The sequence below is a fragment of the Manacus vitellinus genome, unplaced genomic scaffold, assembly GCF_001715985.3.
Source record: "Manacus vitellinus isolate BGI_N305 unplaced genomic scaffold, ASM171598v3 scaffold_84_pilon, whole genome shotgun sequence".
NCBI lineage: Eukaryota > Metazoa > Chordata > Aves > Passeriformes > Pipridae > Manacus > Manacus vitellinus.
Window position 1 is genome coordinate 1,712,231 of NW_021940840.1, and position 9,771 is coordinate 1,722,001.

General features: G+C 61.8%; 1 protein-coding gene across 1 annotated transcript in view; it reads right to left on the bottom strand.

Annotated features, from left to right (window-relative positions):
- SMTN (smoothelin) overlaps positions 1-5,223 on the bottom strand; it is a 19,622-nt gene extending 14,399 nt beyond the window's left edge. Inside the window, exons 1-8 of the mRNA XM_029964924.1 lie at positions 5,057-5,223; positions 4,721-4,814; positions 4,549-4,627; positions 4,169-4,455; positions 2,418-2,520; positions 1,982-2,211; positions 1,792-1,855; positions 277-584 (exon numbers count right to left, since the gene is read on the bottom strand). Coding sequence (XP_029820784.1) covers positions 277-584; positions 1,792-1,855; positions 1,982-2,211; positions 2,418-2,520; positions 4,169-4,455; positions 4,549-4,627; positions 4,721-4,814; positions 5,057-5,223 — 1,332 coding nt within the window. The remainder of the gene's footprint in view (positions 1-276; positions 585-1,791; positions 1,856-1,981; positions 2,212-2,417; positions 2,521-4,168; positions 4,456-4,548; positions 4,628-4,720; positions 4,815-5,056) is intronic.
- Positions 5,224-9,771: the final 4,548 nt, after the last annotated feature.

Here is a 9,771-nt window from a genome sequence, read left to right on the forward strand (position 1 = left end):
TGCCGACAAGAAGCATGCTGCCCCCACCCCAGGGTGTCACACCGTGCATGCAGCCCCCGGCATGCCGACAAGAAGCATGCTGCCCCCACCCCAGGTTGCCACAGCGTGCATGCAGCCCCCCAGCTTGCCCACGCGATGCACAACGCCCCTGGGGTGTCTGACCATGCATGCAGCTCTCCACAGTGCCCACAAGATGCATTACTGCCCCAAAGAGACCCCACTACACATGCATCACCCCCCGAGATGGCTGCAGCCCCTCAAAGTCTCTGCCCCCTATCCCCACTCCTGCCAGGGCCAGGTGCTTTCGAACATGGATGGGAGGGAGGGAAGGAGGGATACTGGGCAGGGAGCAAAAGAGCAAGTGGGTGGCCAGCAGCATCCTGCAGCGTCCCGGTACTTTGGAGTTCCATGTCTGCCAAGGCTCCGCCAGGAATCTCCTACCAGCAGGAAGCAGAGAACAGAGGCAGGCACCACTGAGATCTTACCCGTGGGGCCAGCTGGGCACAAGGAGGAGGGCACCTGCTCCCACTGGTGAGTGTTCAGGCGAGCTGGGGTCCCTACTAGATCCTGGGTGGACATTGGCGCTTGGGAAGAGACAGCACAGATAGGCAAGGAACAGGACAAAGAGAGCAGAAAGTGAGCACAGCACAGGGTGCTGCTGCCACCCCCACAGTACAGCACCCTGGAGTCCCCCTTCCCTTCACGCCATACTCCCCAGTGCATAGTGCCAAAATCTGCCAGCACCTGTAGGTTGCCCCACACACCAGGCATGGGCTCTGCCCTGTAGCGCCAAACTACACCGCAGAGGATGGCAGGATCTGTGCCCAGCAAGGCAGTGGGGGGTACCTGGGGTCTGTGCCAAAAGGTCGGGATGACCCCTATCCCTGCCAGGCCCTAGCATTGTCTCTGGAGGGGAGGGTGAGGGAGCTGGGTGGCTCAGCCTTCGAGGGTGCAGGCAGGGTTCTGCTCTGGGGCTGGAGTCAGTGATGCCCATGGAACTGGGGGTGGGAGGTAAGCTCAGCCTCTCCTCAGAACCCAGGTTTGAGTCCCCTGTGATGCAAGGGGGGGCAGGTCCTGCACACTTCCCTGCACCCTGGGCTGTGCCATGTTGGAGCCCAGCATCTTCCCAGGGTTTCTGCCTTCCCAGGAGCCAGCAGTCTCCAGGGGAGCCTCAGAGGGAGGGGATCTCTGCCTGCAAGGGCAGCTCCAAGAGGAAACCCTGACCCTGGGAGCAGAGAACTGCTTTTTGGGTTTTCTGTTTCCTCCTGGCACAGCCATGGGGATGGTTTTCCCAGCAGTAGGAAGAGGGCAGCTGCTGGCCACTGGAATCCCCCAGGGCTGCGGGGAGGCCCCGGAGGGTGCTGTGCCCGGGTGAGGGAGGGGGTGGTCAGAGCCAGCCACGCATTGCTCTCAGCCTTATTGGGACAAGGAATGCAAAAGGCCGGGGTTTGCTGCTGAACCGATTCCCTTTCATGGCCCTGTGGCCACCTTGCCAGAGAGGGGGCCTGGTAAACAGCACGCCTGGAACCCAGCTCCCTGGCCAGAGTGGGCACTACCACCACTTGGCTGGGCAGAATCAGCCTAGGGGTGGCCCTTGGCCTGGCCATGTCCTGCACTCACATTCCTGCTCCAGCATGTGTGGGCTGGAGTCACATCGCCAGGGCTGCCTGGGATGTGCATGCTGCAGGGCAGGGGAGCAGGGGGTGGGGGGCTCTGGGGCAGCACTGCCCCCCTGGCAGGGGGCCACAGCCCTCATGTCTCCTCCCCATCCCTCTCAAAGGCTGCACTTACCCACTGGTGGCCTCCCCTGTCTCCCATCTGGCCCCAGTGCCTGGCAGCGCACCCCAACATGGAGCTGTGGGAGGAGAGGGGCAGAGCACTCAGCTGAGGGTTGCATGCAGTCCCCCTATTAAGCTGCCTTTGCACACAGACCAGCAGCCCTGGGCAAGGAGGACAGTGGCAGCTGCTACCATTTCTGTACCTGGCTGACAGCACCAGGCTGGCCCAAGGGTGGCTGCTCCCCTCTAGGGCTTTGCCTCCTGCTGGGCTCTGCAGCACTGGCTGGGCTGTCCAGGCTCCCTGCCTTCCAGGCTGCCTGTTGCTGCCTCTGGGGCTGGCCCTGCTCCAGCTCCTGAACACCATCCTCAGGCTCCGGATTGGGCTCTGGGGCCGGCTGCAGCTCCAGAAGCACAAGGGTCCCCGACACCACTTCTGTGAGTAAAAAAAGAGGCTCTGCTCGGAGAAGCCTGAAGCTGCCTGCAGTGCATCCCTGCTCCTGCAGTCCCTCCAGGCACCTGGCTCCCCTGCCCACCATTTGGGAGATGTGCCCTCCACTGTTCTGTAGCTGGCTAGGCACAGCTCTGGCCTCGGGCATGCACCCAGACAGGGCTTTGCCACGGGCATCTTTGGGGACTCACCCTGGACACTGGGTTTCTGGGGGTCTCCCGCCTGCTGGCTGCACAGCTCCTGCATCCTGGCTGGGACATGCTCCTGCTCCACCATGTCCTCTCGCTCATGGTCCTGGGGAGAGCAGGAGGTGAGAGCAGAACCAGCCCCGCTCCAGTCCCTGACTGTGTCCCATCCCTGCCACTCAGCCAGGAACATGCAAGCTGTGGCCTCTTCCCATGCCATCCAGGTCCCTGCCTGCATGTTGCTGGGGATGGACAAGCCAGTCCCTGCACAGGGGTCAGTGCAGGAGGCTGGCAGGGGAACCATAAGTGTCCCCACATGCTGCTGCCTCCAGTGGGCAGGGACACTGTCTCTACTGAAGCAGGGCCCCAAACCCTGCGCACCTTTGAGGCTCCTGGTATTCCTCTGGAGGTTGATCAGCACCAGGGCACAGAGCAACGAGCTGGCACCTGGGTCCCTCTGTGGCAGCTGCCCCAAGCACACCAGCCTTATCACTGTGGATGCCAGCAGGTGGGAGAAGACAGCTCCTGCCCCATGCCCTCAGCCCAGGCACTCCAGGGCCTCATGATCCAGGGAGCACCCAGTTTCACATTACCCTGTCTCTGCCCATGGCACCTGCAGCTCTGCTTGGCAAATGATGGGATGTTCTGGGCATAGGTCCACACACAGGTGACAGGTGTGTCCCTGAAACACATGTGAGCAGGGCCAGGGTGTCCTGGTGTCAGCCAGGGAACAGGGTGCCAGTCCTGGCCGTGCCAGTGCCTCTAGCAGCACTGTGGGCTTCCCTTGCCATGACTCCAGGGTAGGGGGGTAGGACCATACCCTCAGGGGAACCAGGTCCCAAGCCCAGGGATGGAAATGGCCTTGGATTTGGAGTTATCAGCTGGACAGAGTGAGACAGCCCTGCCAGCTGTTCAGAGATGTCCCAGCACAGCCAGGACTGGGGGTAGTGTGCCAGCACATCCAGATGGGGAGGCAGACAGTGCTGAAAGGTGGTACAGGGCCACATACCCTCTGCAGCCTCCTGCTATGGCTCTGGGGCAGGTGGAGGGGGAAGCAGGGTTAGATGGAGGCAGATGGGGGAACTCATGCCTTCCTCCCTGGCTGCAGTTATACCCACTGCTTCTTCCCTCCCACCCTTGCCCTCAAAGGGCAACCTCACAAGGTTGGGTGCAGGGATCTCCTACCACCACGCAGTCCCTGCGGGAGTCACCTCTGCTGCACTGAAAACCACTGCCTGTGCCCATTCCCTCCAGCCCTGCCTACCAGCTCATCCTTTCCCCATCCAGAAAGGCCCCAACTTCACTGCAGAATGAGCCCTGGCCCCTCGATGGATGGCAGGAACAGTCATCACAGGATGGGAGCGCAATGTTTCTAGCTGTGCAGGGAGACTGCTGCAGGCAGCTGCCACAAGAGAGGCTGTTGCCTCCAAAGAGCCTTGTCCCCAAGAGCCAGAGCAGGGAGGGGTGTACCAAGTGCACCAAGGGGCCCCCAGAACCCTGCCAGGTTGCATCCTTGGCAGAAGCCAAGGGGCACCCAGGCCTGAGGCCCCAGCTCCAGCTCACCACCGCTGGAGTCATGCTGGCATAGCTCAGCCATGTCCTCCCTCTCCCCTGAGACCCCAGGCCCACCTGCCACAGTTTCCTTGGGCGGGCAAGCACAGCTTCCCTGGGGCTCTGTGCTCCGGACACACAGGAGCCCCAGGGAAGTGCAAGGTCTTCAGCAAGGTCCTGTCCCCCATAGCACCGTACACACTCACCGCCAAAACTTCGGGCTCCTGGGCAGGGGGCTGCTCAGCAGCCCCCCTGTGCCCACTCTCCTCTAGCTTAGCCAGTGTCGGCAGTTCTGCATCGTCCTGACGGCTGCTCTCCCCTCTCCTGGCTGTGCCCAGGGGCTTGGTGCTGCCCTCACCAAGGCTTTCCCCACTCCCAGTAAGGGCTGGTGTTTCAGCATTGTCCCTCTGGATACTTTTCGCATCCCCAGGCACAGTACAGGGCTCGTTGCCATCCCTCCGGCTGCTCTGCACATTCCCAGCCAGTGTCGCGGCTGGATGGGAGCAAAGGTACTGTTCAGGAAGGAGCTGCCCACATCCCAGGCTCTCCAAAGTAGCCACCCCAGAACATGGGAATAGTGCTTCACCTTCGATCTCCTCAGCCCGCAGCTTACGGATGGCAGCTCGGATCACCTTGCGCTCCTCATACTCACCTGCTGCCCGCAGCTGCAAGAGGGAAGGACCCGTGAGAAAGGCAGGGTCAGCCCCAGCACAGGGTCCATCCTGGCATGCAGTCTGCCCCAGCACATGGTCACTCACCAGTTTTGTCAGCTCCTCCACGCTGGTGATTGTTTCGAGCTCCTGGGACAAGGCGGCCAGGGCTGCCTGCTGCTCCTCCTCCAGGTGCTGAGACCTGAGCAGGGCAAGAGCAGCAGCCAGACAGAAGCTGGTGTGGGCACTTGGGAGCAAAGTCCCCTCGTGGGCAGCTGGCAGATCCAGGCAATGGGCCCCAACATGTGCCAAGCTGCTCGGAGCCAGGCTGCTCCCACCTTCAAGCTCACCCAAATCCGTGCCAGCCACAGTGAGGCCAGGCACCGCAGCCCCCATCTCCCAGGGCAGAGGCAGTGGGTGACCCCGGCTCCCCACTGGACTCACCGTGGCCAGTTCTCCTTGTCGTCCTGTCTGTGGCTGCCGCGCTCTGGGCGGAAGCGCTTGGATGCCAGCGCCTCCTCGTCCCGCTCCAGCTCCTGCCGCTGCAGCTCCCGGATGGCCGAACGGATGCGGCGCCGCTCAGCCAGGTCCAGCGTGGCCTCGAGCTGCATGCACAGGGCAGGGCTCAGCACCGGCTCTGACCACTGAGCCCCTTTCTCAGCCCTGGTGCCACCCTCTGCCGTGCTGCCATGGGTTGCCCACGCTCCAGACAAAGGAGCTGTCTGTCTGTGGTGCCCACGTGCCCAGTGCATGCTGCCCAACACTGCCAGGCCCTGTGGGGAGCGGGCATGGCCCCCCCAGGGCAGGATGCTGGGATCAGCCGTGGCAAGGAGGGGCTGCCAGGGTGGCACTGAGACCTCCAGCATGTGAGGGGCAAAGAGATGGGCAAGTGAAATGAACACCCACCAGTGGTTCCTGCAGCCCCCAAGGGTTGGTGTCCAAGGGTTGGTGCAGCTCTGCCCCCTCTCAGTGCCATCAGCTCTGGAATGAGCTCTCCCATTCATGCCAGCCCCTTCAGCAGCTGAGGGACAGCAGAGCCTGTTTTCTTCCCATCCCCATGGTCCCCAGGAGGTGTTGGTTGGGAGGGTCCCAGCACTCCATCAAGGGCTCCTCCTAACTCCCTGCAGTCCTCCCCATCCTCATTCAGTGCTAGAGGATGGCAGGTGGCTCTTGGAGCCAAACTCATAAGTGGGATCTGTCCTAAATCAAAGTCCAGTCCTCTATGTGTGGGAAGCAGGGCCACAACTCCCCTTCAGATGCCCCCGATGAACATCTCACAGGTGCTCTGGGTGCTCCTTAGCCCACCCAAGGGCAGGACCTGGCACCCAGTGTTGTTTTTCCTCTTTCAGTCCAGCCCTGCTACCAGCCCCAGTGCTTTCAGGAGGCCGTGCATAGCCCCCATCATGATGCTGAAGGGGCAGAAGGCAGCCAGATCTGCAGGGAAAAGCCAACCAGGCCTTGCTATCCTCCCACTGACCCGATGCTGGGAACCTGGGAGGTGATTTCCCATGGAACTCATGAAAAATAAACCCCATAACCCATAGCAGCTGCTGTCAGCATCAAGCCTCAGCACTCTGGGAGCAGCCACGGCTATGCCACAGGACAAGAGCGTCAGTCCCCTCCCTTCCTGTCCCACAGGCCACTAGCAGGCCACCCATCCGGGCTCTTCAGGTTCTGCTGCAGCAGGGATCCAGGGTTGGTCCCTCAGTTGGACCCAAGCTGAGCCACACGGAGGGCCCCAAACCACCGCCTGTACACAGACCCCCCCTGCAGAGCCCCTGAGAAGCCATGGGACTTTGCCCTCCCTGCTCAGAGGCTGGGGATCAGGGAGGGTATTCTTATCCTAATGAAGCCAGCAGGCACAGAACAGGCACAGAGATGCCATGTGCCACCCCAGCAGCAGCTAAAACTGTAGTACTGCAACCCATCAAGGCCCAACTGGGAGCATTATCCTTTCCCAGCTGGTAAGATGCCGGTGGCTGGAACCATCAACTCCCAGGGCAGACCAATGCTGAAAACACATATAATCTCTGGGGGAGCTGCCTGGACCAAGGTTGCTCCCTCCCTCCCACTCCAGCAGCCCTCGCCATGCCAGCTGGCAGTGCCATCCCTTCCAGCTGGAGCCTACAGCCCCCTGGGCTCTTGTCCAGAACAGGCATCTCCACCAGCACAAGGGCTGGGAAGAACAGGAGCCACTGTGCCACCAGGGCAGGGGGTTGTTGGAGAGGAAACCAGCCCCTCCATCCTCACGGGTCTCTCATTTCCCATCTATCCTGGATGGCTGCCGGCCCCCCCCCGGGGATGCTGCTGCAGCAGGCACACTACTGCCAGGACAAAGGCACTGAGACACAGCCTCTCCCCAGCTTGTCCAACAGCAATGGTGGCCACCCTGACCAGCCGGGAAGCTCAGCTCTCCTCACATGGGGCAGCATCGATGGGCTAGGAAGTGGTGGAACCATGTCCAGTTCCAAACAAGGCACTGGAGGCAGAGCTCCAGGGCAAGGATGAGGCAAGGACGGCTCTCCCTCCAGTCATCCAAAGGCTTTGAGGACAGGAAAACAGTCCTCAACCGCACACTGCGTGACCAATGCCCTGGCCCTTCCCTAAATAAGCTGCTGGCAGTGAGTGGCTTGGCCCCACAGCTGGGTCAGGGCAATAGGGGAGGTGGTGGGGGTGGGGGAAGAAGGGGGGTGTGCACAGCAGCTGCAGAAGCGCAGAGTGCCAGGAAGAGGGGGACACAATGGAATACCAGCCCTGCACACCCTGGTGCAGGGAACACACTGGCACCCATGTGTGCTGTGAGACACCCATCTGCCAGCTCTGGGATCTGCTCTGTCCAGGAGGCTCCAGCTGGGACTTGACGTGCACCCTGGTCTCGAAAAGCTTCTGTCCATGGGACAAATGGCAGCAGGGCAGGAGAAAATGCCTTGTGCCATGTCAGCAGGGAGCTGGGATGAGGCAAATGAGTAGCTTTGGTAGCTCCGTGGCAGGGGAAAGCATGCCAGAAACCACAAGGCTGGGAAGGGACCAAGGGGCCCAGTCCTGCCAGCACAGGCAAGCTCAGGGATCGGCACATGCCAGGGCCCCACAGGCCCTGCCCAGCCACCAGCAAATTAATGATTCTGAGCAAACACCCAACTCAGCACACAGAGCGGCTTTTGAAAGGGCACTGGCATGGCACCCATGGGCTGCTTCCCCACTGGCACCCAAAACAGTGGCACTCAGAGCCCTGGCACAGCAGGCATCTCTTCCAGGAGGGCTGCCATTATCCCTGCTCTCTGGAGTGCCTGAGCACACAGCACTTGGGAAACTGAAGCCTGGCCACAGGGAAACCTCTCTAGGGACAGTAGCTGGCCACATTGAGCACCTTCTGCAGCCCCAAGGTTCACTGTCACCCTTGGAAGGAGCCATGGGGAGCGTGGCTGCCTCTGGGCAGAGGAAAGGAGAAAGGACACTGGGTAACAGACGTGGCAGGGATGCAGTGCTCCTCAGGGTCACTGAAGCCTTTGCCAGAGGCTGCTGGGTGTAAGAAGGGGACCTCATGGCAGTGACCTTCATAGCTCAAGCCTGCCCTGCTTCTGCCCCCAAGGGGCTTTGCATCCTCACTAACTAACCAGACTGAGATTTGGAGGGGCTGGGAGAGGGGAGTATTCCCCAGCCCAAGGTCAGCAGCCCACAGCCTGGAGGTCAGCACAGCCCCGAGCGCTCAAACAACCCCCTGCTTCCAGACATCCACCTAAGGGCCACCCTGCAGCAGCACACACCCCATCCTCCACAGCTCCCTCCCCAGGCTCCTCCAAGCCCTTAGTCACTTTTATGTTGCCCCACGGGTTGATCCCAACTGGCTTCTCTGGGTGTGGGGTACAAGTGGGCAGCTGGAGATGGACCCATGTGGATGCCTACGGCAAGAGTTGGGAGGCAAATGGTCCCCAGCAGCTCCCAGCCCAGCCAGCACAAGGGTGAGGGGGCTGCAGGGGGCTCATGTCCTCTATCCTCCTTCTTTCAGTATCCCTGGCGACATCAGATGCTGCTGCCAAGGTGTCACTTGCTGGGAGAAAGGAGGAAAGCAAGGCAGAGTGGAGGGCTTGTGAGAGCAGAGGAGCAGGGAGAAAGCGGTGGGAAAGGCAGTTTTCCCTTATATGGACTAATCCTCTTCCAGCTGAGTGGAGCCAAAAACATAATCAGAAAAAAAAATTCCTTCCCTGCCTCATGTCAGCCCAGAGCAGGCTTTCCCCAGACTGTGCCGCACAGCACAGGGAGACCTGGGTCAGGAGCAGGGTAGTCTCAGAAGGCAAAGGCCCAGTGGGTCAAAGAAAAAGCCCTCAGAGAAGCAGTGCTTGCTGCACCTCCCTAGACTGGCCAGAGACCCGGCACCCATTACCACTCCTGGGGCTCCATTTCACCCCGGAGACCCCAGCTGGGACATGGCAGAGCTGTAGCATTGGCAGGATGGGGAGAAACCCAAACCACCCAACCCCGCACCTCCGGAGGGGTGATCTGTCGACCCCAACATCATCCCACGAGGAGCAGTGGGCTCCTGAGTCCACGAGCCACGGGTAGGTCTACTTGTCGTCACCCAGAGCTGGCTGAGGGTGGCACAGCAGGAGGCTCGGCCGGGGGCAGCCCCCGTGCCGACCTACAGCACAGCTCCCCCTTCCCGCCGGCATCCCAACTCTTTCCTGTTCCCGCAGACTGGCCTTCCTGGCTGACTCAGTTTCCTGCCGTGACCATTCCCCAGCGCTGGCCCGGGCCACCCTGGCTCAGCCTCCGGGGCAGCTAGCACAGCCCAGCCCCGGGCCGGGGATCCCTGGGGGTCCCCGAAGCCGGCCAGGACGTTGTAGGGGCTTCCCGGGACACTAGCCCCGGCTGAGCAGGTCGCAGCCCAGAACCCTGAGTTCCGCCTTCGGGACACGCGGGCCCTCCTCCCCCATAGCCCATCGCCCGCAGCAGGGCCCCGCTCCGGCTCTGGCTCCCGGGGCAGTGCCCGGCCGGTGCTCTAGTAGCCACCGCGCAGGAGGGGATGGGATGCCCGGCCATGCGGGCAGAGCCCGGGAGGTGCGCCTGGCACCGCGCCAGCCTCGGGCAGAGCAGGAGCCCGCACCGGGAGAGCGGGGAGCAAGGAACCTAGCCAGCAGCAGGGAACGGTTTCGCGGGATCCG